General features: G+C 58.5%; 2 protein-coding genes and 1 long non-coding RNA gene across 6 annotated transcripts in view; 2 read left to right on the forward strand and 1 right to left on the reverse strand.

The window, feature by feature from the left end:
- The first annotated feature begins 1056 nt into the window (after window positions 1-1056).
- LOC123348124 lies at window positions 1057-23454 on the forward strand. 3 transcript variants are annotated; one of them, XM_044985516.1, is made up of 18 exons: window positions 1057-1214; window positions 3725-3783; window positions 4196-4288; window positions 4494-4621; window positions 4897-5040; window positions 6256-6330; window positions 6741-6911; window positions 7397-7493; window positions 8761-8981; window positions 9738-9891; window positions 11420-11628; window positions 12299-12416; window positions 14897-15099; window positions 20770-20887; window positions 21333-21502; window positions 22041-22138; window positions 22247-22353; window positions 23323-23454. In XM_044985516.1, exons 1-17 carry the CDS (start codon window positions 1192-1194, stop codon window positions 22350-22352), a joined length of 2187 nt encoding a protein of 728 aa, XP_044841451.1. In that variant the 5' UTR covers window positions 1057-1191; the 3' UTR covers window position 22353; window positions 23323-23454. The 3 variants fall into 3 exon arrangements, with proteins under 3 accessions (XP_044841451.1, XP_044841454.1, XP_044841453.1); XM_044985518.1 differs by lacking the exon at window positions 1057-1214 and adding an exon at window positions 3014-3087; XM_044985519.1 differs by lacking the exons at window positions 1057-1214; window positions 4494-4621 and adding an exon at window positions 3013-3087.
- On the reverse strand, window positions 13889-25138 carry LOC123348127. 2 transcript variants are annotated; one of them, XR_006573171.1, is made up of 4 exons: window positions 19816-25138; window positions 17550-17645; window positions 15222-15603; window positions 13889-13946 (listed from the first exon to the last, which is right to left on the reverse strand). It is a non-coding gene; the product is annotated as an uncharacterized LOC123348127 (long non-coding RNA). The 2 variants fall into 2 exon arrangements; XR_006573170.1 differs by lacking the exon at window positions 13889-13946 and having other exon boundaries at window positions 14494-15389.
- The window catches only part of MMP24 (matrix metallopeptidase 24), a 165541-nt gene continuing 163522 nt past the window's right edge, over window positions 23349-25367 (forward strand). Inside the window, exon 1 of the mRNA XM_044985521.1 lies at window positions 23349-23486. Within this exon, the coding sequence (XP_044841456.1) occupies window positions 23481-23486 (6 nt within the window). The 5' untranslated portion in view covers window positions 23349-23480. The remainder of the gene's footprint in view (window positions 23487-25367) is intronic.

Below are 25367 nucleotides of genomic sequence, written 5' to 3' on the forward strand. Positions count from 1 at the left end.
CAAATTACACCCTGGGGTCTGGATTCTCCACCTACACGTACACACATAAAGCCAAGTTCAATGTAGCTGTCGTCATATCCCCTCAGGTTTTGTTTTTTTGAAGGGGGTTGGATTTCGCTTCTTTCTTTCTCTTCTCCCGGCTTTGAGACGGTTTCTGCTTCATGAGCGGCTGAAGCCGACCGAGTGGGTTTACAAATAACAAACGCAGCCATTACAGAAATTGAACAGGGTAATTATATTTCACACTTGCAGCTGAACGGATCACTAGCAGAGGCACCATGAATGGGGGAGGGCACAATTTAAAGGCTCTGGGGGGATATGACCCCCCCATGTGTTGCCTCTTGATCTAACAGAAGTTTTCAAACTGTGGGGCACACCCCCCTCGGGGGCACGGAGGAACATTTGGAAGGGGGGGCGAGTGGCAATGCCAGTTTGAACTTTTTGGATAAAGCCCCCCCAGACTGGCTGAGCTGAGTCGGGGGTGGAGGTGGTGCTGCCTCCCTGAGCCCCGCCACACTGGGCTGGCCCCCAGAACATTCCCCTCCACCCCCACAGGGGACACGTCCCACAGTTGGAAAGCCTCTGTGCTAAATGGAAAGCAGAAATCTGAGGGGGGGGAGGGCACGTGACCCTGTGTGCCCCCAAGTGTCACCTCTGGTTGCTGGCACGTTCACAGACACCCTCCATCCCGGATTATACTGGTGGACCCCTAAGGGTCTGTGGCAGAGGCGCTGACTCCGTGGGTGCTCTGGGGCTGGAGCACCCACAGAAAAAAAATAGTGGGTGCTCAACACCCACCAGCCGATCAGCTGTTTAGCGCCCCTCCCCCAGCACCTCCTGCCCACCATCGCAGTGGTACAGCAGGGAAAGGGACTCCCAAGGCCAGGCCAGCAGGGCAGGGGCACAGCTGGCACTGGCCCCAGGCGCTCCGCCTCCCAGATCCTCTGCTCTAAGTGATTAGCCCCCGAGCCAGGGACTGAACCCAGGAGTCCCGACTCCCCCACCCCAGGGAAGCTCAGCCCCCGGCCTTATCTCTTCTCCAAGGCCACAGAACTGCACTCTCACCCCATTCCCAGCCTGTCTCCACCCAGCCCAGCAAATCAGCTGCCAGCCTGCCAGGGCTGTATCGCCTGCCTCTCGCAGCAGCACCCGCTGCACTGTGCTGAGCTGCCTAGAGCCCCAGGACCTGGCATGCCCACCATGCTCCTCATGAGGTGAGTGGGGGCTGCCCCAGCAATGGTGTGGTGGGTGCAGGGCTGGGGCAGGCAATCCTGGCTGGCAGTAAAGCTGCGGGGACCGGAGATGGAGAGTTGGGCGTCTGTAAGCAGCCTGCCCCCTCATCTCTGCCCGGCTGTGGGTGGGGGCAGTATCTGTAAGGATGCTGGGCCCCTTGTCTCTGGGTTGTGGGGGGGCAGTATCTGTGAGTACACAGGGCCCCCCATCTCTGGGCTGTGGTTGTGGGGGCAGTAACTGTGAGTACACTGGGCCCCTTGTCTCTGGGCTGTGGGGGGCAGTATCTGTAAGTATGGTGGCCCCCCCATCTCTGGGCTGTGGTTGCGGGGGCAGTACCTGTGAGTACACGGAGCCCCCCATCTCTGGGCTGTGGGGGGGCATTATCTGTAAGGATGCTGGGGCCCCCATCTCTGGGCTGTGGTGGTGGTGGGGCAGTACCTGTGAGTACACTGGGCCCCCCATCTCTGGACTGTGTTTGGGAGGCAGTACCTGTAAGGACATGGGGCCCCCCATCTCTGGGCTGTGGGGGGGCAGTATCTGTAAGGACGCTGAGTCCCCCGTCTCTGGGCTGTGTTTGGGGGGCAGTATCTGTAAGGACATGGGGCCCCCCATCTCTGGGCTGTGGGGGGGCAGTATCTGTAAGGACGCTGAGTCCCCCGTCTCTGGGCTGTGTTTGGGGGGCAGTATCTGTAAGGACATGGGGCCCCCCGTCTCTGGGCTGTGGGGGGGCAGTATCTGTAAGGTCATGGGGCCCCCCGTCTCTGGGGTGTGGGGGGGCAGTATCTGTAAGGACGCTGAGTCCCCCGTCTCTGGGCTGTGGGGGGCAGTATCTATAAGGATGCTGAGCCCCCCATCTCTGGGCTGTGGGGGGCAGTATCTGTCAGTACACTGGGCCCCCCGTCTTTGGGTGGTGGTGGGGGGAGCGGCAGGCAGGTATCTGTCAGCAGGCTGGCCAGTATCTCTGCTGTCGGAGGGTGTTGGGGTTCCTGTCATGCCAAGGGCATGTGGCTGGTGTTTGGGTTTGGGTCTCAGTGTGTGTGTGGGTCTCTTGGCTCCAAGGCCAGTGTTGGGACAGCGCTGCTGTCAAGGCAGCTCCTATCTCAGCTCTACCAGCACCCAGGGATTCCCAGTGCTGGCAGCCCTGCCATGGGCGCGGAAGGAGCAGAGCCGGGGGGAAGTGCCATTCCCCCCGCACAGTTGGGTGAGGGGAGAATGTCTGGCTCATCACAGTGTCATAGTCCCTGCACCGCTGGTGGCGAGTCTCCTGCAGCCCAGGACACGGGGTCCATTGGGAGCAAGGGGGTGGGTGTCCAAGCCCTGTCTTAGCTGCTGTGACAGGAACTAGTCCGTGTAGCACCTGGCACTGTGGAGTTGAGCAGGGCAGATAGGGCTGTGTTTGGGCAAGGCCTGGGGGCAGGGCAGCAAGGCATGGCCAAGGGTGGTGGTGGTGGGGCTGGGATTGGTCAAGGCCTGGTGTGGGGCAGGGCTGGGATTGGTCAGGGCCTGGGGCAGGGCAGCAGTGTGTGGCCGAGGGGGCAGGGGCAGGGCTGGGATTGGTCAGAGCCTGGGGTGGGGCAGGGCTGGGATTGGTCAGGGCCTGGGGCAGGGCAGCAGTGTGTGGCCGAGGGGGCGGGGGCAGGGCTGGGATTGGTCAGGGCCTGGGGTGGGGCAGCAGTGTGTGGCTGAGGGGGCGGGGGCAGGGCTGGGATTGGTCAGGGCCTGGGGTGGGGCAGCAGTGTGTGGGAGAGGGGGTGGGGGGCTGGGATTGGTCAGGGTGCATGGGGCCCAGCAGGACTGGGTTCTGATCTCAGTGAGGGTCTGACCTACTATCCTGCAGCCTAAGAGCCAAGGCAGGTGAGATGGAGAGTGGCCAGGGCACAGAGCAAGCGCCCATAACTGCCTCTCCTGGGGCACAGCCATTTGTCCATCTGGACCACGGGTGTCCAGCCTGGCATCTCCCAGCCCCAACCCTGCACCCAGTGCATTGGGGCCCAAAGCACCCCTAAGGTTCAAACACACAGGCCCCAGTCTGTGTTGGGTGCTGCCCCACACCCATCCCCTGGCCAGCTGGAATAGTCCTTCCCAGAGAGCACTGATCCCTCTGGTATGGCGACGGGGGGAACTGAGGCACAGGCTAAGGGACTTGGTCATGGTCACATGGGGCACCTATGTCAGCTGGGTTTGACCCCATGCCCCAGGCTGGTGCATGACCCACCCCCTCCAGTCTCTAGTGGGACGCCCTTGCCCTGTGCGAGCATCTGGGGGCGGGGGGCAAAATCCATCTGTGACCAAATAGCCTCTGTGGGGAAGGGTCTGTGCATGGAGGGATGCCTGCCATATGGGGGAGGCTGCCTTCTGCCCCAGCCTCCCAGGCCCCCTGTGCTAACCCACTAGATCTCCTCCCTGCCTGGAACTGGGGCTAGCACCCAGTAGGGACCCCGAGGAGGGCAGCCCCTGTATTGTGTGTGACCTGCCCTGTTCCTCTTTGCAGGCTGGGCCTGCTCTGGGTGGTGGTGCCCTGGCACGCGGGCTCTGTGTCCTTTCCCGACGGTGAGTCTCCTGGGGGGCAGGGACGGTGCCTGCTGGGGGGTGGGAGTGGGGAATCCTGGGACTTGGGGGGCTTAGAATGACTAAGCCCTGTTTGGGGTGCTGGGACAGAGACTCTGATGACTACCCCAGGGCCTGGGAGGGGAGAACTGGGGGGCCCCTGTGATGGGGGGCAGGATAGGGTTCTGGGTGGGAGGTACAACACAGATGGGGCTGGTGGTGGAGGCAGGAGGCTGGGGCTATCAGGATGGGGCGGCCCCTGCTGTGAGCACAGCTGGCCTGTGACCTGGAGCAGTAGCCCCAAGAGGGGAGCCAGGCTTGGGGGACTAGGCCTCCGGCACTCTGGAGTCTCCTGGCCAGGCATGGTGCTGATTGGGGTTGGTGCTGCCCCCAGTAACACTGCCAATCCCCCCAGGAGCTGCTCGCACTGAGTGCCGGGGCCGTTACTTCTGGATCTGGCTGGACAAGGCGTTCGTGGGGCAGAGCCGCTGGCGCTATGGGGTCTACAGTGAGTAGGGAGGGGTCATGAGGGGCTTCCTGGCTATTTGGAGCAGAGGCTGGTGCAAGGTACAGACCCATGGGTGGGGGTGTCCTGGGATGGTGCATTGGGATAGGGGTCATGTGGCGGGAGGCTGGCGGGAGGGTGCCAGGGCACCAGGTGCTGGGGGGGTGGGGAGGTACTGGTGGGGGTCCCAGATGCTGTCTCCCCCCAGCCGAGTCAGGGCAGTACATCGAGGTGACACGGCAGCTGGCTTCGCAGTGCGGATTCATGGCAGGCACTGACCTCCGTGGGAACCCCCAGATCCGCATCTCCTTCCTGGCTTGTTCCGTCCGCAACACGGTGAGTGCCCCCAGTGCCCAGGCCTGCCCTCCAGGAGCTGGGGGGCCCATGTGTGACTCCCAGCTCCCCACCCTTGTAACTCACTAGACCCCGCTCCCCTGCCAGCGCTGGGGAGAGAACCCAGGAGTCCTGCCAGAGCTGGGCAGCCAGTTCTGCTCCCCCTGGTACTTGATGTCTAGGTGCCAGCGCTGTGGGCCCCCCCATCTCCGGTGCTGGAGCAGCCCTGAGGGTGGGCAGGGTCTAACCTGTAGTCTCTGTTTCCTGGGGGACCCCAGTTTGACCAGGATTTCAGCCTGCAGCTGCGGGTGGAGGTGACAGGCGCTGTGGGGCCCAGCATTCCCTATGACATGACCATCCGCTGCCCCCTGGGAGCTCCCTGGAGCCCCCGGGAGATTGTCTGCGAGGAGAACTACATGGAGGTGAGGGGGGCCATGGTGGGGGATGGGGTGAGGGGGAAGGGCTTGTCTCCTGGTAGGGGTCCCTAGGGCAGGCCCCAGAGCCACTGGGCAGGGTGATGCTGGCGGGGGGGGGGGCTCCCCGCAGGCATGGGTGGCAAGTTTGTAGAAATTTTGGTGGTGCCCAGAACCCGCCCTCCCAACTCCGCCCCCCCAAACTCCGCCCCCACCTGCCTAAGGCTCTGGGAGGGGGCTCGGTGGGGGAGGTCTGGGGTGCAGATCCTGGGCTGGGGATTAGGGTGCAGGAGAGGTGCAGGGTGCAGGCTTTGGGATGGAGTTTGGGTGCTGGGTGCAGGCTCTGGGCTGGGGCAGGGGGTGGGTGTGCAGGAGGGGGTGAAGGGTGCAGGCTTTGGGACGGAGTTTGGGGTTGGGAAGGGGTGTGTGGGAAGGGGGGGGTGCACCTTCTGGGGAGAGAGTTTGGGGATAGGAGGGAGTACAGGGGTGAGGGCTGTGGGGCTGAGGATGAGGGATTCATGATGCAGGAGGGGGCTCAGAGCTGAGGCAGAGGATTAGGGTGCAGGGGGATGAGGGCTCTGGCTGGTGCTGAGGTGATCATGATGCAGGAGGGGGCTCAGGGCAGAGGGTTGGGGTGTGGGGTGAGGGCTGTGGGGCTAAGGATGAGGGGTTCATGATGTGCGGGGGCTCAGGGCTGGGGCAGAGGATTAGGGTGCGGGGGGATGAGGGCTCTGGCTGGGGCTGAGGGTTTGGGGCATTGGAGAGGCTCAGGGTAAGGGCAGCCTGCCTTGCCATAAGTGGAGGACAGGCACTAGGACCCTGGGACAGCAGACAGCCGTTCTGCCGGGAGCAGATCTCTGACAGCTCCAGCAGGCAAGGGAGAGGCACGGCTGCTTTTTGTCAGGCAGGGACGGGGCGCAGTGGGGGGGGGGGTGGGCACGCGGGAGGTGGTGGCAGGCGGGGGCTGGGACCTGCTCCAGGCAGGGACGCGGCGTGGGGAGACCCGCGGGGGCCGGGGCCCGATCCAGGCAGGGCCGGGGGAGAGACCCAGCTCCAAATATTGCTGGAGCAGGGCACCCGGCCCTGAATATTCCTGGAGCCCGGGCACCACAGGTGTATATAACCTACCGCCTATGCCTGCAGGCCCCTGTGTGAAGTGATGCTGACAGAGGTCCCATAGCAGGGTTTCTTTCCCCAGCCTGAGCTGGCCCTGTCCTGTTGCAGGTGTCGGTCCGGCGGGCTGTGCCCGGCATCGCCAGGGAAGTGCTGAATGAGGACTGGATCGCTGCCTGGCCGGTGGTGAGTGGACTTGGTGCAGCTGTGGCATCATGGTCCCTCTACCAGCCACGAACGGTGCCCGGAGCTTGGCATGGGCACCTGGGGAGCAGCCTTGTCTCTGGCACACCCTGCCCACAGAGCAGCAATGAGCCAGGGCACTTAGCTGTCCTGCTGCCCCATGGCCATGGACCGTGCCAGGTATTGGCCCATCAGCTGCGGATACAGACTAACACGGCTGCTACTCTGAAACCAGCAGGCACGGACTCCCCAGGGCACAGCGGAAGCGAAGTGCCCAGTGGGTCCAGCCGGATTGCCCCTGCCACATGTAACCCAGCCATGATCTGTGGAGGGGTGTAACCTGACAGTGCCAGGACCCCTGCTCCCTCCCCGGCATATGTGGGGACTCAGCCTTATGTCTCTCCCCTTTGCAGGCCCAGGGGGCACTGAACCAGGTGTGGCAGGTTGTCTTCCACTTCCGGAACGGATCCCTGCTCAGCATGCCCGCCACGCAGGCCCACACCCTGGGCTACGGGGTCAACACCACGGCCACCCGCGTCCTCTTCCGGGCACCCTACGGCACAGCCCAGAGCGAGATCACCTCAGTGAGGGAGCCTGGGGGGCAGGGCAGGGCACGGTGGCCACAGTGAGGTGTGGCTGGGGGGGCCTTGGGTGCACTGTGGGGCCCAGTGGGGTGTGTGGGAGCCTGGTGCACAGTGGGGGGGAAGTCTGGGGGGCACTGTGGGCCCAGTGGGGCGCGTGGGAGCCTGGTGCACAGTGGGGAGGCTGGCTGGATGGGGGGCAAGGCTGCTATCAGGAGTCTTTGGGAGCCTGGCTCTTGCTGGCACCATGTGGCCCCTGGCTGCATGGTAGGCTCATGCCCAGCCCCTGGTGGGGCAGAAGGAGCAGTCAGGTGCTGACTCAGCACTGCTCCATGCCAAGGTGCCCCTGGGATACTGCCAGGGACCAGTCAAATCCGGTCACAGCAGGGGTCAGATTCCTAGGTTGGCTGGGGAGGGAGAATGGGGAAGGACCCTGATGAGGCCATGGGACCTCTCTCTGTGCCCCTCCACTGACCCACTCTCCACAGGTGGAGGGGCTGGAGGTGGAAGTGGCCAGAGTGACAGTGTTCTACAAACAGGCCTGGATGATCCTCATGGTGGACACAGCTGTGGCCTGCCCTGTCAGTGAGTCCTGGACGGAGCCCTGGGCTGGGCTAGCAGAGGCTGTGGGGCGGGAGTGAGGGGCACCGGCAGGGCTGGGCTAGCAGTGGCTGTGGGGCGGGAGTGAGGGGCACTGGCAGAGCTGGGGGGCAGGAACCCAGGGCTGTGGGTCAGGAGTGAGGGGCACTGGCAGGGCTGGGCTAGCAGGGGCTGTGGGGCGGGAGTGAGGGGCACTGGCAGAGCTGGGGGGCGGAAACCCAGGTCTGTGGGTCAGGAGTGAGAGGCACCGGCAGAGCTGGGCTAGCAGGGGCTGTGGGGTGGGAGTGAGGGGCATTGGCAGAGCTGGGCTAGCAGGGGCTGTGGGGTGGGAGTGAGGGGCACTGGCAGGGCTGGGCTAGCAGGGGCTGTGGGGTGGGAGTGAGGGGCACCGGCAGGGCTGGGCTAGCAGGGGCTGTGGGGTGGGAGTGAGGGGCACCGGCAGAGCTGGGCTAGCAGGGGCTGTGGGGTGGGAGTGAGGGGCATTGGCAGAGCTGGGCTAGCAGGGGCTGTGGGGTGGGAGTGAGGGGCACCGGCAGGGCTGGGCTAGCAGGGGCTGTGGGGTGGGAGTGAGAGGCACCGGCAGAGCTGGGCTAGCAGGGGCTGTGCAGTGGGAGTGAGGGGGCATTGGCAGAGCTGGGCTAGCAGGGGCTGTGGGGCGGGAGTGAGGGGCTTTGGCAGAGCTGGGCTAGCAGGGGCTGTGGGGCGGGAGTGAGGGGCTTTGGCAGAGCTGGGCTAGCAGGGGCTGTGGGGCGGGAGTGAGGGGCTTTGGCAGAGCTGGGCTAGCAGGGGCTGTGGGGCGGGAGTGAGGGGCTTTGGCAGAGCTGGGCTAGCAGGGGCTGTGGGGCGGGAGTGAGGGGCACTGGCAGAGCTGGGCTAGCAGGGGCTGTGGGGTGGGAGTGAGGGGCTTTGGCAGAGCTGGGCTAGCAGGGGCTGTGGGGCGGGAGTGAGGGGCTTTGGCAGAGCTGGGCTAGCAGGGGCTGTGGGGCGGGAGTGAGGGGCTTTGGCAGAGCTGGGCTAGCAGGGGCTGTGGGGCGGGAGTGAGGGGCACTGGCAGAGCTGGACTAGCAGGGACTGTGGGGCGGGAGTGAGGGGCATTGGCAGAGCTGGGCTAGCAGGGGCTGTGGGTCAGGAGTGAAGGGCACTTGCAGGGCTGGGCTCGCAGGGGGCTGCGGGTCAGGAGTGAGGGGCACTGGCAGAGCTGGGGCAGGGCTCGGGGGACCAGTAGGTGGGGCTCATGGCCTCCTGTCCCTAGATTCCCCAGTGGTCAATGCTACAAGCCTGAGCTGGGTGACGCCGCGGATCCTGCCATCCCTGGTGCTGTGGCCAGAGCAGTACCAAGACGAGGTTCAGATGGGCCTGGATGGTCGTGTGATTGACGCGGGCACTGTTGCACGCAATGGCTACACCTTCCTGACAGACTCCAGGCTCATCCGCATCGTGGTGCCCATCGGTGCCCCCGGGGGGCTGCTGCAGGTCAGTGCGCAGGTGCCCAGGCATGAGGCAGCACAGCCGCCGGGCTGGGTCCTGTGCCGAGACCCCTGTGACTGATGCTTCCTGCTCCCCTGGTGCAAGGGTCCCCGTTCCAAAGAGCTCACAGCCTGGCTAGAGAAAGGGGGAAAGTGAGGCCCCTCAGTCACTCAGCAGGGCAGTGGCAGAGACGGGGAGAGAACCCAGGAGTCCTGGCTCCCAGCCCCCCCGCTCTGACCCACTAGACTCCAAACCCCTCCCTGAGCCAGGAGAGAACCCAGGAATCCTGGCTCCCCGCCCCAGGAATCCTGGCTCCCCGCCCCAAGCCAATGGGGGGAACGCCCCACCGCTCTGACCCACTAGACTCCACACCCCTCCCTGAGCCGTGATAGATGCCAGGAGTCACAGCATGGCCTGGGGTGGGACACTGGCCTGGATCTCCAGTCTGAGACCTGTTCCCACTAACTGTTGCTGCTGCCGCCCAGTCTGTGCCCAGGGTGTGTGTCATCATCCCGCTCCCTGCAGCAGCTTCTCCCAGCATCCCTGGCTCCCCAAAGCTCCTGAGAACTTGGAGCAACTGAGCTCTGGCCTCCTCCCTGGTCCATCCCCTCACCCCACGGGGCTGCAGGTTGGAGTGAGTGTGTGTGAGGGGGGTCAATGGAAGAGCTGGTCCTGGCTGTCATATGGTGGAGCTCTCTCCTCCTAGGAGGGAGTCAGGGCTCTCCCCATAGGGGCTGTCACTGCTCCCCCTCCTCCCCACAGAGCGCCCTGGTGGGTAATCGCTATGGCACCAGGTACAGCATCCACCTGCTGCTGGACCGGCACTGGCAAGGGGATGAAAGTGACCGGACCCGTCACCGCAGCTACCGTCCCATCCGCACCCCCTTCTCCCCACAGACGCCCCGGATCATCGACGGTAGGTGCAGCCCCCAGGATCCCTGTGGCCTGGCCGAGCCCTGCTGCCCCTCCACCCCCAGCTCGATGGGAAAGGGGTGCTCAGGCCACGTGAGGGAGTTCTGGAGATCAGCTTCCCACGGGAGCTCTGCCTCTCTGATGGCCCGGGCCTCTGCCCCCCTCCCAGATCACTGTGCCCCCTCTGCAGCAGAAGAGCCCCCTAGCTCCTCGCATGGGGGGCTCCTCACCCCACCTGGCAAGAGCCCCCAGGCGCCTTCGAGCTGCCGGCTTTAAAAAAGTCCCCTTCCATAAGAGCCTGGAACGTCCTTCCCCGCCCACCCCCACCGCCCATCCCAGCCCCTGCTCCGGCAGACAGAACTGCCCCATGGGAACTGGGTCTAGGGGCTGGTTTGGTGGGGGATGGGGGGAACGCTTGTCACTTCTCTGGGCATAGGAAACCGACCCGACCCTGCCTGGTTTCGAATTGTTTGGATTCAGCTCCTCTAACCACCCTAAGGTCAAAATCCCCCATTGGGTTTTGCTCCCCCGCACCCCCGCCATGCTGCTGAGTGCAGAGTGACCATTGGCATCTGAGCTGGAGGGGCCTGGGCGGGGGAGGGGCGTGATGGAAATGGCTCCTTCTTAGCCTACAGGGAGGTGGGGGAGGGAGCCCTAGAGGTTGACTTTAGTCTAAAATGGGGGGGTTAAATGACCCTCGTGAGACCCTGTCACCCCCAGCTCTGGGGAGAGCTTGGTTCCAGACTCCCTGTCTCGGCTTCCTCTCCCCACCTGCCCCCACTGACCCTGCGTCAGACCCCTGCCACCAAGGGTGCTTTGTGTGAGGGGGGGAAAGCCCCATCTTTGCACAGGGATTACAGCCTTTAGACTGGCTCTGGGGTGTGGCCCCTTGATTGCGTTGGGCCGTAGGCTGAGCGAGCTCCTGGCTCTGCTACTCACGCCAGGCCGTCTGGCTGCAGCGCTGCTGTTCCATGCCCTGCAAAGCGCCGTTCAGAGCCGGCCAGACGCAGAGACACAGGCAGTGTTTCTTGGGCCCCTGGAATGCAGAGCTGAGAGAGCCTGGCTTAGTCTGGGAAAGCGAAGCCCATGTGACCAGCGCTCCCTGCCCTGCTTTCCCCAGGCCCCTCGTTCTGTCTGACGTGCGGGAGGCAGCTGAGTTCTTTATGCTGCAGGTCCCTTGGCTCCACGCAGCCCTGGGCTACTGGCTCCATGACAAACCTAGCCAGGCTCATCTGCTGCCCACTTGACTCCAGCACCTGGCCCAGAGGAACAATTAGCTCCTGCCCCCCGGGCAGCAATACAGAGTGAATGGGGGAAACTGAGGCATGCAGAGTTTTCATAAAACTATTACAAAAATTCCCACATGCTCACCGGGCAATGTCAGGATGAGCTGCTGCAGGTCTCAGCCAGGCTCATTGCCCTGGGCATGGGGCTGCCAGCCTGGGGTCATGGCTGCTTGGGCTAGGGCACTGGCTGCCTGGGGGAGTGCTCCAGTGAACCCCACCAACCAGTGCACCCGTCTCCTCCCCCAGACACCGTGGCAGCGCAGGGCTACTTCAAGGTGCGCCTGGGGCACTTCCTGCCCGACGTGGAGCTGGTCTCTGTCTCGGTGGGCGGACGTCCCTTCAGCCGCCCTGAGGCTGAGGATCGTGGCTTTGACCCCCATGAGGCCCCCAACTCCAACGACACCAGGGCCTTTGGGCTGAGGGTGCCCTTTGCTGACCCCCTGGTGCAGCAGCAGGTGACGGTGGGGGGGATGGGGTGGTGAGGAGGCGGCATGGGGCGCCAGGGCAATGGGCTCCTGTGCACATGGAGGGAAGGATAAGATGCTGTCCAAGCCCCAGGGCTCTCCCCTGCCCTGGTGCCCGGGGGCTGCCCTGTCCATGCAGCAGCTGGCCTGGGGGTGGAGGCTGGCATGGAGGGCAGCAGAAGAGGAGGGTCCCAGACCAGGGCTGGGCCTATAGCCATCCGGATGCATAGTGCCAGGGGCGGCTCTATGTTTTTTGCTGCTCCAAGCATGGCAGTCAGGCAGCCTTCGGTGGCTTGCCTGCAGGTGATCTGCCGGACCTGCGCCTTTGGCGTACCCGCTGCTGAATTGCCGCCGAAGCCACGGGACTGGCGGACCTCCTGCAGGCATGCCACCAAAGGCTGCCTGACTGCCGCCCTCATGGGGACCATCACACTGCCCCCCGCGGCTTGCTGCCCCAAGCACGCGCCTGCTGCGCTGGTGCCTGGAGCTGCGCTGGTGCCTGGAGCTGCCCCTGCATAGCATGGAGGTGCCTTAGGGCGGCCCACTTCACTCAGTGCCCCAGGGTGTGAGGGCTGCACTAGGCTGCTTGCAGGAGAGCTGGGGGAGGGGAGGGTTGTCTAGCTCCTCAGCCCCACTCTGACCCCGACTGTCCTCCCGGCAGTACCTGCACGGCCCCCTCAGGCGCTATACTCTGCGCCTCAACTACACCCTGCAGCTGCTGCCCACGGGGGAGGCCTTCACCCAGGCAGGGCTCATCACCTGTGATGTCCCAGATGTGGGTGAGTTGGGGGAGGGCCTGGCTCGTTGAGGGGCTGTGGGTGGTGGGAGGGGCAGTGGGTTAGCTGTGTGGGGACAGGCTGTGGGTGGTGGGAGGGGCAGTGGGTAGCTGTGTGGGGACAGGCTGTGGGTGGTGGGAGGGGCAGTGGGTAGCTGTGTGGGGACACGCTGTGGGTGGTGGGAGGGGCAGTGGGTTGCTGTGTGGGGACAGGCTGGGGGTGGTGGGAGGGGCTGTGGGTAGCTGTGTGGGGACAGGCTGGGGGTGGGGGGAGGGGCAGTGGGTAGCTGTGTGGGGACAGGCTGGGGGTGGTGGGAGGGGCAGTGGGTAGCTGTGTGGGGACAGGCTGGGGTGGTGGGAGGGGCAGTGGGTAGCTGTGTGGATAGGGTTTAGGAGTGGTGTGGGGGGCAGTGGGTAGCTGTGTGGGGACAGGCTGGGGGTGGTGTGAGGGGCAGTGGGTAGCTGTGTGGGGACAGGCTGGGGGTGGTGGGAGGGGCAGTGGGTAGCTGTGTGGGGACAGGCTGGGAGTGGTGGGAGGGACAGTGGGTAGCTATTTGGATAGGGCTTAGGGGTGGTGTGGGGGGCAGTAGGTAGCTGTGTGGGCATGGGCTGTGGGCAGTGGGATGGACAGTGGGTTAGCTATGTGGGTAATGTAACACCAATATTTAAAAAAGGCTCTAGAGGTGATCCCAGCAATTACAGACCAGTAAGTCTAATGTCAGTACCGGGCAAATTAGTTGAAACAATAGTAAAGAATAAAATTGTCAGACACATAGAACATAAATTGCTGGGCAAAAGTCAACATGGTTTCTGTAAAGGGAAATTGTCTTACTAATCTATTGGAGTTCTTTGAAGGGGTCAACAATCATGTGGACAAGGGGGATCCAGTGGACATAGTGTACTTAGATTTCCAGAAAGCCTTTGACAAAGGCTCTTGCGTAAATTAAGCTGTCATGGGATAAAAGGGAAGGTCCTTTCATGGATTGAGAACTGGTTAAAAGTCAGGGAACAAAGGGTAGGAATAAATGGTAAATTCTCAGAATGGAGAGGGGTAACAAGGGTCCCCCCAATCCTATTCAACTTATTCATAAATGATCTGGAGAAAGGGGTAAAAAGTGAGGTGGCAAAGTTTGCAGATGATACTAAACTGCTTAAGATAGTTAAGACCAAAGCAGACTGTGAAGAACTTCAAAAAGATCTCACAAAACTAAGTGATTGGGCAACAAAATGGCAAATGAAATTTAATGTGGATAAATGTAAAGTAATGCACATTGGAAAAAATAACCCCAACAATACATACAACATGATGGGGGCTAATTTAGCTACAACGAGTCAGGAAAAAGATCTTGGAGTCATCGTGGATAGTTCTCTGAAGACATCCATGCAGTGTGCAGAGGCAGTCAAAAAAGCAAACAGGATGGTAGGATTCATTAAAAAGGGGATAGAAAATAAGACGGAGAGTATATTATCGCCCTTGTATAAATCCATGGTACACCCACATCTTGAATACTGCATACAGATTTGGTCTCCTCAGCTTAAAAAAGATATACTGGCATTAGAAAAGGTTCAGAAAAAGGCAACTAAAATTATTAGGGGTTTGGAACGGGTCCCATATGAGGAGAGATTAACGAGGTTAGGATTTTTCAGCTTGGAAAAGAGGAGACTAAGGGGGGATATGATAGTGGTATATAAAATCATGAGTGAGGTAGAGAAAATAAATAAGGAAAAGTTATTTACTTGTTCCCATAATACAAGAACTAGGGGCCACCAAATGAAATTAATAGGCATCAGGTTTAAAACAAATAAAAGGAAGTTCTTCACACAGCGCACAGTCAACTTGTGGAACTCCTTGCCTGAGGAGGTTGTGAAGGCTAGGACTATAACAGTATTTAAAAGAGAACTGGATAAATTCATGGAGGTTAAGTCCATTAATAGATATTAGCCAGGATAGGTAAGGAATGGTGTCCCTAGCCTCTGTTTGTCAGAGGATAGAAATGGATGGCAGGAGAGAGATCACTTGATCATTGCCTGTTCGGTTCACTCCCTCTGGGACACCAGGCATTGGCCACTGTCGGTAGACAGGATACTGGGCTGGATGGACCTTTGGTCTGACACAGTACGGCCTTTCTTATGTTCTTATGTACAGGCTGGGGGTGGTGGGAGGGGCATGGGTAGCTGTGTGGGCATGGGCTGGGGCACTGTGAGTGCAGCAAGGTGGCATGGACAAGCAGGGCCTGGGATTGGTGTGAGTGGGGGGAAACATGGAGGTCAGGGGCATGGGTGGGGTTGGCATGAGTGGCAGGTGTGTGTGTGTTGGGGGTCCTGTGGCTCTCAGGGACCCCTACCACTCCTGGCTCAGTGCCCCTACCCCTCCTGGCCATGGCCTGCAGCTTCCCACATCCCAGTGCAGGGCCTGGCTGAGCCCTTGGCTCTGGAGTGCTCAGAGTGACTGGGCCCATATTTAACCCCTTCTGCTCCTGTTAGTGCCCCCCAGCTTCCAGGGCTCCTGTGAGGCTGGGGCGCTGGCCCTGCTGATGACCCACGGGACACTGGACCGGTTCTGGGTTCCCTATGTCGGAGAGCGGCCCCTGAGCCAGCTGGCTGCCCCCCACAGTTACAGAGTGTCTGATGATGGTCGCCATTTCCACCTGGCTGTCCCCCTTCTGGCTGCTGGGCTGGTGTATGAGGTAGGTGGGGGAGCTGGGGGTGGGGAGGGGCAAGAGCAGTGGGGAAGGAGAATGGAAAATGTTCTGGTGGGGGTTGCAGTTCTCCTGGGAGGGAGCAAGAAAAAAGGCTGCCTGCCACCTACTTTTAACTGGGGACATCCACGTGTTCCCATCACTTTCCAAACACATGAGGTGCTCAGACTCCAATGGGTGAGCTTTCAGTCAGCAAACTCAGCTGCCCTGGGATGGAGCCATTCTTCAGGAACGTGGCCAGAAGTCAAAGCCAGTCACTTCCTCCTGACTTCTCCATCCTGGGAACGGAACAGCAGCATTTTCTAGAATTCAAAATGACTCATTTTTTCTGACATGAAACTTTTTTGGAACTTTCATTTTGTGAGAAATTTTCAAACTGTTGAACTTTCCTGTGGTCTGGACACCCCAGCTCCAGACGGTCTCCTCCAGATGCAGTCTTTCAGACGGGAACCCAGGGCAAAACCTGGGTTTCTCATCCCGAACGCTTGCTGCCTTGGAGAAGCAGTAAGAAAATGGGTGAAGCCCCCTCATTTCTAACCCAGACCAATCACAAAAACCAAAACACTTGGGCTGGTTCAGGAACATTTACATTTTTTTTTAATGTTTGGGAAACGTCATCACAGTTTTTCCCACAAACTGTCACTTCTGACAAATTATTCCCAGTCCCATTTGTCACAGGGGAGAGGAAACTGGCTTCAATTGCTAACCCTCAGTGGAACCACATGAGAAAAGAATGAGTGTTGTGGTTCATGCCACCCAGCGCAGCCTGTCTCTCAAGAGAGCCTCGCTGTAACAACAAAAGAGATTTTTTGGCTCATCTTCTCTGGGATTTGGGTTTCTTGATGTGCCCTGAGCATAGAATCATAGAAATGTAGGACTGGAAGGGATGTCGATAGGTCATTAGACTAGTATCCTGCACTGAGAGAGAGCCAAGTATTATTGAGACCATCCCTGACAGGTGTTTGTCTAACCTGCTCTTAAAAAAATCCAGTTTCCATAACTCCCTGGGTAATTTATTCCAGTGCTTAACCACCCTGACAGTTAGGAAGTTTTTCCTAATGTCCAACTTAAATCTCCTTTGCTGCAATTTAAGCCCATTGCTGCTTCTCCACTCCTCCGTGGTCAAGGAGAAAAATGTATCACCCTCCTCCTTGTAACAACCTTTTATGTACTTGAAGACACTTATGTTGCTGCTCATTCTTCTCTTTTCCAGACTAAACAAATGCAGTTTTTTCAATCTTCCCTCATAGGTCACGTTTTCAAGACCTTTAGTCATTTCTGTTGCTCTTTTCTGAACTCACTCCACTTTGCCCACATCTTTCCTAAATGTGATGCCCAGAACTGGACACAATATCAGTTGGGACTGTATCAGCACGGAGTAGAGCAGAAGAATTACTTGTCGTGTCTTGCTTACAATACTTCTTCTAATTCAACCCAGAATGATGTTCGCTTTTTTTGTAACTGTATTACACTGTTGACCCATATTTAATTTGTGATCCACTTTGACCCCCAGATCCCTTTCCTCAGTACTCCTTCCTAGGCAGTCATTTCCCATTTTGTATATGTGCAACTGATTGTTCCTTCTTAAGTGTAAAAGCAGCAAAGAGTCCTGTGGCACCTTATAGACTAACAGATGTATTGGAGCATGAGCTTTCGTGGGTGAATACCCACTTCGTCGGCTGCATGACATGACATGCATCCGACGAACAGGGCCGGCTCCAGACACCAGCCTACTAAGCACATGCTTGGGGCGGCACCTTGGGACGGGGTGGCACTCGGGGTTTGTTTTTGTTTTTGTTTTGGTTCGGCTGGGCGGTGCTGGGGGGAGGCGGGGCTTGGGAGGCGTGGTGCCGTGCTGGGGGCAGGGACTTGGGCGGCGCAGCGCTTGGCAGGGGCGGGCTTCAGCGGCACGGCGCTCGGGGGGGGCATGGACTTGGGTGACGCGACGCTCGGGGGACTGGGGCGACGTGACGCTCGGGGGGCGAGGCGGCGATCTTTGTTTTCACTTGGGGCAGCAAAAATGTTAGAGATGGCCCTGCCGACGAAGTGGGTATTCACCCACGAAAGCTCATGCTCCAATACTTCTGTTAGTCTATAAGGTGCCACAGGACTCTTTGCTGCTTTTACAGATCCAGACTAACACGGCTACCCCTCTGATACTTCCTAAGTGTAGTACTTTGCATTTGTGCTTAATGAATTTCATCCTATTTACTTCAGACCACTTCTCCGGTTTGTCCGGATCATTTTGAATTTTAATCCTATCCTCCCAGCTTTGTATCATCTGCAGACTTTGTAAGTGTACTCTCCATGCCATTATCTAAATCACCGATGAAGATAGTGAACAGAACCAGACCCAGAACTGATCCCTGCGGGACCCCACTCATTATGCCCTTCCATGCCCTTCCAGCATGACTCTCTAGGAACTGTTTTCCACTCACCTTATAGTAGGCTCATCTAGGCTATACTTCTCTAGAGGGTCATGTGAGACAGTATCCAAAGCTCTGCTACTGCTTTCCCCTGTCCACAAGGTAACCCTGTCAAAGAAGGACATTAAGCTGGTTCAACATGATTTGTTCTTGACAATTCTATGTTGACTGTTCCTGTCTTCTAGGTCCTTACAAATAGAATGCTTACAAATAAATGATTATTTGCTCCATTATCTTTCCAGGTGCAGAAATTAAGCTGACTGGTCTGTAATCCCTGGGTTGTCCTTGTTTCCCATTTTATAGCTAGGTACTATATTTACTCTTTTCCAGCCCTCAACTATCTCTCCCATCCTCCAAGATAATTGCTCAGAGATCTCTTCAGCCAGTTCCTTAAGTATTCTAGGAGGTGTTTCATCAAACCCTCCTGACTTGAAGATATTCTCACTTGTTCTTTTCCTCTTTTAGCCTCAGACCCTACCCCATTTACACTGATGTTCTCTGTTAGTTGTCTGATCACTGCTAACTTTTTTAGTGAAAACTTTAGCCATTGCTGCATTTTCTGTTAGTGTCTTTCCCTCCTCATTGAGTAATGGGCCTACCCTGTCCTTGGTCTTCCTCTTGCTTCCCATGTATTTGTAAAATGCTTTCTTCTTACCATTTATATCATTAGTTAGGTCAAGGCAAAATTTGAGATTAAACTTTCTAATTTTGTCCCTACATGTTTGTAGTGTTCTTTATATTCATCCTTTGTAATTTGACCTACTATACACTTCTTGTGTGACTCTTTTGTGAGTTTCATGTCACTGAAGATCTCCTGGTTAAGCCAGGGCGGTCTCTTACCATATTTCCTATCTTTCCCACGTTCTGGTATAGTTTGCTCTTGTGGTCTTAAAAATGTCTCTTTAAAAACCTGCCAACTCTCCTGAACTCTTAAACTTAGACTTGCTTCCCATGGGATTTTACCTATCACTTCTCTGAGTTTGCTGAAGTCTGCCTTCTTGAAGTCCATTGTCTTTATTCTGCTCTTTTCTCTTCTACCATTCCTTAGAATCATGAACTCTGTAATTTCATGATCTGTTTCACCCAAGCTGCCTTCCACTTTCAAATTCTCAACTTTGTCAGAATCAAATCTAGAATAGCCTCTCCCCTAGTTGCTTCCTCCACTTTCTATAATAAAAAGTTGTGTCCCTTGCATTCCAAAAACTTGGATAATCTGTGCCTTGCTGTGTTATTTTCCCAACAGGTGTCTGGGTAGCTGAAGTCCCCCATCACCACCAAGTCCTGTGCTTTGGACGATTTGTTAGTTATTTAAAAAAACTCTCAGCCACTTCTTCTTGCTTTGGTGGTCTGTTGTAGACCCCTATCATGACACCATCCTTGTTTTTTACCACTTTGATCCTTACCCAGACCCTTAACAGGTCTGCCTCCCACTTCTATCTCAACCTCAGTGCAAACATATACATCTTGGATATACAAGGCAACACCACCTCCCCCTTTTCTCTGCCTGTACTTCCTGAACAAGCTGTACCCTTCTATACCAGCATTCCAGTCATGGGAATTATCCCACCAAGTTTCTGATGCCAGTTATGTCATAATTGTGAGTATTCACAAGTATTTCTAGTTCTTCCAGTTTATTCTCCATACTTCTTGCCTTAGGATACAGATATCTCAGGTGTTCATTAGATTTCCCCTCAATATCCCTTCTTGTCTGTCCATTGCCCCTCTATGATTGTCCATGTTTCCCCCATGTTTCCAACCTTTCATCCACAACTCCATGTTTGGACTTACCTATGGGCGTTTGTCTCCTGCCCCTGTTGAATCTAGTTTAAAGCCCATCTACTAGGTTAGCCAGTCTCTATCTGAACATACTCTTCCCCTTCCTGGATAGGCTGATCCTATCTGGGCTCAGCAGTCCTTCTCAGATCAGGCTCCCATGCTTGAGGTAGCTGAAGCCTTCCTGGTGACACCATCCGCTTAGCCATGTATTTACCTCCAGAACATGTCTGTCCCTGCCCTCAACCAGAAGGATAGATGAGAATACCACCTGTGCCCAAAAGTCCTTCACTCTCCCTCCCTGTAATCACTCTGGATCTGCTTTGGGTCATACCTGGCAGTATTGTTAGTGCCCACATGTATAAGCAGCATGGGGTAATAGTCAGAGGGCTGGATGATCCCTCCATAACATCTCAGGTACGGGCCCGAGGCAGCATGCCTCCCAGGATGCCAGGTCAGGCCAGCTGGTGGATGCCTCTGTCCCCCTTAGAACGCAATCACCTACCATCACCACCCTTCGATTCCTCTTCGGAGTAGTGGTTGTGATCCTTGCAGCCTTGGCCTCCTTCACCTTTGCAGGGGATTCCTCATCCTTTATTGCCAGGGCAGAATACTGGTTTGTCATGTCTACAGCTGGGGGTTGGGAGCCAGAGTGGAGGACTGCCTGCTGCCGGAAGTAACTAGCAGCCAGATTTCTCTCTGTGAAGGAGCTGTTTCCTTCTGCCCTGGTGGGTGCTACTGCAGTCGTCTCCAGCTGGATTGGTTCCTCAGCCTTGGAGATCTCTATATGCAAGTTTTCAAGGAATTCCTTGTGTTCACGGATGCTTCTCAGCCTAGCCACCTACTCCTGTAGCTCTCTCACCAGTATCCTGAGAGATTCTAAGAGAAGGCATCTCTCACACTGGCTGGTCTCCCCAGCCTGGCTTTCGATGATAGGCCACAGTCTCTGCAAATCCACACCAAGGCCCAGGTAGTGGCACCCATAGTTGGGTGACACCTCCCCCTGCCCCACTGTGCCATGGAGGATGGGCAAAATCCAACATGCAAACTCATTGCCTCTGAGAGGGAAGTGACTCCAAATCCCACAAAGCAGCCAGTTTCTGCCTACAGCATGGTTCCTCCAAGAATAGGGGTGAAGGGGCTGCTGCCCCACAGAATGGGTAGGGGGCCTGGCACTCTGGGAACTGGGATAACCCACTGATCTAGCTCTCGCTGGAGTTCTGGACTGGTCTGGCTGGCTGCCTCCTTGGTCCCAGCTTGCCTTGTGTCATCCCCAGCAAGGCCTTGTGGGTAGCCCCTGCCCCTCCTGCTCTCAGGACGCATGGGGGCAGGAGCCAGCCCAAGCACTAGTGATGCCTGACCTCTCCAAAGCCTTGGGCTCTGCTGGGACCTGGCAGGGAGGGTTCATGACTGGTGCCAGGGCTGGTGCTCAGCCCCCGAGTCACTCTCACACCCTCAGAGCATCTCCCTCCAAGGGCTGACGGCTCGGCTGGATTTCTCTTTGCGGGACAACAAGACTCGCTCAGTCCTGGCTTCCTTCGCCGTTGTCTGCACCTTCCCCACTGGGCAGTTGTTGGGTGAGTGCCTGGGTGGAGACCTCCTGCCAGAAGCATGGGATGTCCCCTGTGGGGGTGGGTAGGGGGGTGCCTCTGGGCCTTAGATTCCACTGGGGTAAAGTGATCAGTGGCACAGGCATCCCTTTTCCTCTAGATCTGGCTCAGCCAGTGGGGCCTGGGCTGAGATTCCTTAACCCACCTCCTACGCAGCCATCGGCCTCACATCCTGACTGTAGCCTTGCCCCCAACCCCACCCCATGGGGAATGGCTGCCCCACCTGGGATTATCCACACCGGCCACAGATCCCTCCTGCACTGACCACACCATGCATAGGATTTGTGGGGCAGCAGAGGGGTCTGAGAGCCTCATGCTGACCCAGTAGCTCCTGCTGGGTGAATGAGGGGTGAAGGTGGGAACTCTGGGTCTGATCCTGACTCTTTCCCCCCCACACCCTTCCTGGGCACAGTGTGCCTGCCCAACGGCACCTTGGTGGCCATGGTGCTGAGCCGGGACACCAAGCCTGCCCTTGACCCACGCCGGACCCACCTGAAGGACCCAGACTGTGGGCCAGTGGCCTCTGATTCCTCACGGGCCCTCTTCTCCTTCTCTCTGGCCTCCTGTGGGACCACACGGCGGGTGAGCCCCCCATGGCACATACTTTCCTCTTGGGGGTGGGGAGGGCTGGCAGCTGGTGGCTGAGACTGGGGAGGAGCATCTGGTGACAGGAGGGTGGGTCTAATGCTGTAGGGCTCTGCAGCTCTCGCTTAGTCATGCTCTGATGCTGGGCCCACTGGGATGGTGGCAGGGCTTTGCCATGGGGTGGCAGCAGGGTGGTGGTGCAGGCTGGGTGTCAGTAAAGCAAGCTATCTGGGGTGCAGGCCCCCCACCAAAGCTAGAGGCCAGCCCAGATGGCTGGATTCGCTCTCCTCAGACCCTGTGTTTTAGCTGAGCCAAGCCCCATCGCCCAGGGAGATGTGTGTGCGTGTGCCCCTAATGCAAAGGGGGTGGGTAGTCCTGGGAGTGCACCAGAAGCTGTGACTCCATGGGGCTGGCATTTCTAGCAGGCTGGATTTCACTAAGATTTGGGTGCTGAGCTCCCGGGGGTGGGGGAAGCCCAAGGAATCCCAGCCTCCCTCGCTGCTGTCTGCCCTCTGACCCTGTCTCCCCTGCACAGTTTGAAGGAGGCTACCTGGTGTATGAGAATGAGGTGACCTTTGTGCCTGAGGGGGTCCCACCCACATCCCCCATCATCACCCGGGACTCGCGGTACAGGTGAGGCCAGCTATGGGGCTGGGAGGGGTGTCCCTGCAGCCAGTGTCAACTGGCTTGAGAACTCCAAAGTTCCCACCCACCTGGCTAAGCCAGCGTCTCCCTCTGCAGGCTGACTCTGCGCTGCCGCTACCCCTTGACAGAGATGCTCTGGGTCTCAGCCCAGCAGCAGCTGGGGGAGAATGCGGTATCAGTGCCCCACCGACCTGTGGGTTGAGGTAAGTGATCCCCAGGTCCCAGGGCACTTGCTGGGATCCGCCCACCCAATGGGCAGGCCTTCCTTGGTGCCCAGACCTCTCTGTGGCCTGGGAAGGTGGCTCCCAGCCCAGAGAACCGGGGACATGTGGGGCAGGGTATGTCTGCCTGTGCTGCACTTCAGCTGGGAGCGAGCTAGCATGCTAGAAAATCGCTGTGTGGCCATTGCAGCTCCAGCGGAGACTAGCCCCCAAGCTCACAGAGCCAGTGGGTCGAGTGATGTGAGAGCGGAGCTCTTGTCCAAGCTGCAGTGGCCACACAGCTATTTTTAGCACAGTAGTGAGGGGATCTAGCGCAAGTCTCTTCTCAGGCTGGGTGGCTCACTCCCAGCCACAGTGTAGACACTTCCAGAGCCCCCCTGGGCTCTGCCCTGTTCAGGCAGGACTCCTGGAGAGTTAGGCGCACAGAGGGTTGCACTGATCCATGCCCTGGTGTTTGCTTTGTAAGCCTCAGGAGGAGAGCAGCTGAAGCCCAGGCCTTTGGATCTGCGTGGCAGCAGGGGAGGCCAGCCAGGGTGTGGGCAGGTTGATTGGCCAGTCTCCTAGAGCAAGCCACCTTCCTTCTCCCTGCACTGGAACTCTTCACGTGCGTCGCCCCCTCACCATGAGCCTTGCCTACCAGCTCCCTGACTGCAAGGAGTCAGGAGTGACACATATTGGTGGGGCTCCCAGCATCCTCTGGGGCACGGGTCCTGCTGGGCAGGGGTGCTAAGTCGCCCATTCTGGGCTCCAAGGTGCAGTCATAAAGCTAGCCCCATGTCACGGCCTGACCTTCAGCAGGCGCTCGGTAACCCAGTGCAGATGGCAGAGCCCTGAGATTGGGTCCCATGGACCCCACCAGCCTGGCAGTGCCCATCATTGTGCTGCTTCCTCCCATGCAGGCCCTGCAGCCCCAGGGCTGGCCCCACTTTTGATGTGTCTCTTTCCTTGCAGGTGTGTGGGAATGGCAGGCTCCGGGCCTAACTCATGGTCCTTGGGCCTGGCAGCACTGGGCACCTGGCAGCACTGGGCACCTGGCTCCCCGCTTGTCGAGCTGTTAACAAAATAAACTCTCCTTGGCCATCAGACCTGTGGCTCTGGTACCTTTTTAAATGAAGGTGAGGGAGTTGGCAAAGACCACCAGGTATCTCCCCAAGCTAGCAGGGTCATCAGGGAGTGGGCAGGTGCCTCCTAGTCATGGAGCTGGAATAGCGGCTGGATCTCCTGCTTCTAGGCCAGTCTCCAAGGGCAGGGAACTACAGGTCTCCTCCATGCTGCTTTTGGGCCAAATCTCACCTTGACCCAGTGCACCACATGGCTTGGAACACTTGGGATTCCATCTGCACAAGGGGTTAACAACTGCAAGCCACGCCAGCTCTGAGCCCACCCATGTGGCTGAGCCAACGTCCCTGGGCTGACCAGAGCAGCCTCTACCTTGGGCTGCCTTGTACCAGGCCTGAGAGGTGCTCAGAGCTCCTCATCTAGCGCTCTCCCTTCCAACTTGACCCCAGCTATGGGGGGGTGGGGGGGCGAAGGAATGCAGAGTACCCACCCAACCCTGGCTTTGCCTTAGCGGTGGGCCGGGGTACCTTCTCCAGTAGCTGCTGCCACGAGCACTTAATGCCAGCTGGGGAGCAGTCAGAAGGGACCAATGCCTGATGGTGCAGGAGGAACTAAAGCTGTCCATGTCCTGGGAAGAGCTTGGCACTGTACAAAGGCCAGGCCCCAGGGATGGCTGGGGCTTGGAAGGGGTGGGGGGGGTGCTCTCAACCCCTAGCTAGGTGTTGAGTGCTTGCTGCAAACAGAGGCAGCTAATGTGCATTTCAGAGGGCATAGCTGCAGACTGTGCTTGGAGGTAGCAGGACTTGGAGAGTGTTGTATGCAGTGTTGTGTGCAGGACTTGGAGAGTGGGGGTTGGTTTGGGAACTATTTGCTTGTTCTCTGCATACTAGGGGCATAGCTGGGCCATGGCTATGCCCCTAGTATGCAGAGAACATACTAGGGGCATAGCTTGGCCCTCAGCCTTGGAGCTCAGATCAGCCCACCTGTCTGATGTCTCCTTGAGGCTGTCTCCATGGTGCACAGCTGGCAGAAATGTGTAATGTACATGGAGCTTCACCGCAGGGTGGAGCTTACACCTAGGGTTGCCAACTTTCTACTCCCACAAAACTGAACACCCATGCTCCGCCCCTTCTGCAAGGCCTCACCCCGCTCACTCCATTTCTTCCTCCCTCTGTTGCTCCCTCTCCCCACCCTCACTCATTTTCACCGGGCTGGCTCAGGGGGTTGGGGTGTGGGAGGGCTCTGGCTTGGGTGCAGGCTCTGGGCTGAGGCAGTGAGGGCTCTGGGATGGGGCCAGGGATGAAGGGTTTAGAATACAGGAAGGGGCTCTGGTTTGAGGAGTGGAGCTGATGGGTTTGGACTATGGGAGGGGACTCCGGGCTGAGGCAGGGGGTTGGGGTGTGGGAGGAAGTATGGGCTCTGGGCTGGGGCCAGAAATTAGGGGTTCAAGGTGCAGGAGGAGGCTCTGTGCTGGGGCAGGGTGTTGGGGTGCACGGGAGTGAGGGCTCCAGCTGGGGATGCGGGCTCTGGTGTGGGGCCAGTGAACAGGGATTTGTGTGCAAAAGGGGGCACCATGCTGGGGCTGAGGTGTTCAGAGTGCAGGAAGGGGTTCTGGGCTGGGACAGGGGGTTGAGGTGTAGGAGTGTGTGAGGGCCCTGGCTGGGGGCACAGGCTCTGGGGTGGGGCTGGGGATGAGCGGTTGGGGTGTAGGAGGGTGCTCCACGCTGGGACCAAGGGGCTTGGAGAGCAGGAGGGAGATAAGGGCTGGGGTGGGGCTGGGATGAAGGGTTTGGGGTACAGGAGGGGGCTCCAGGATGGGATTGAGGGGTTTGGAAGGCGGGAGGGGGCTCAGGGCTCTGGCAGGGGGTTGGGGCATCGGAGGGGATCAGGGTGCAGGCTCTGGGTAGCGCTTACCTCAGGCAGCTCCTGGAAGCAGC

Source organism: Mauremys mutica, chromosome 13, assembly GCF_020497125.1.
Source record: "Mauremys mutica isolate MM-2020 ecotype Southern chromosome 13, ASM2049712v1, whole genome shotgun sequence".
In the NCBI taxonomy this organism is placed as follows: Eukaryota; Metazoa; Chordata; order Testudines; family Geoemydidae; genus Mauremys; species Mauremys mutica.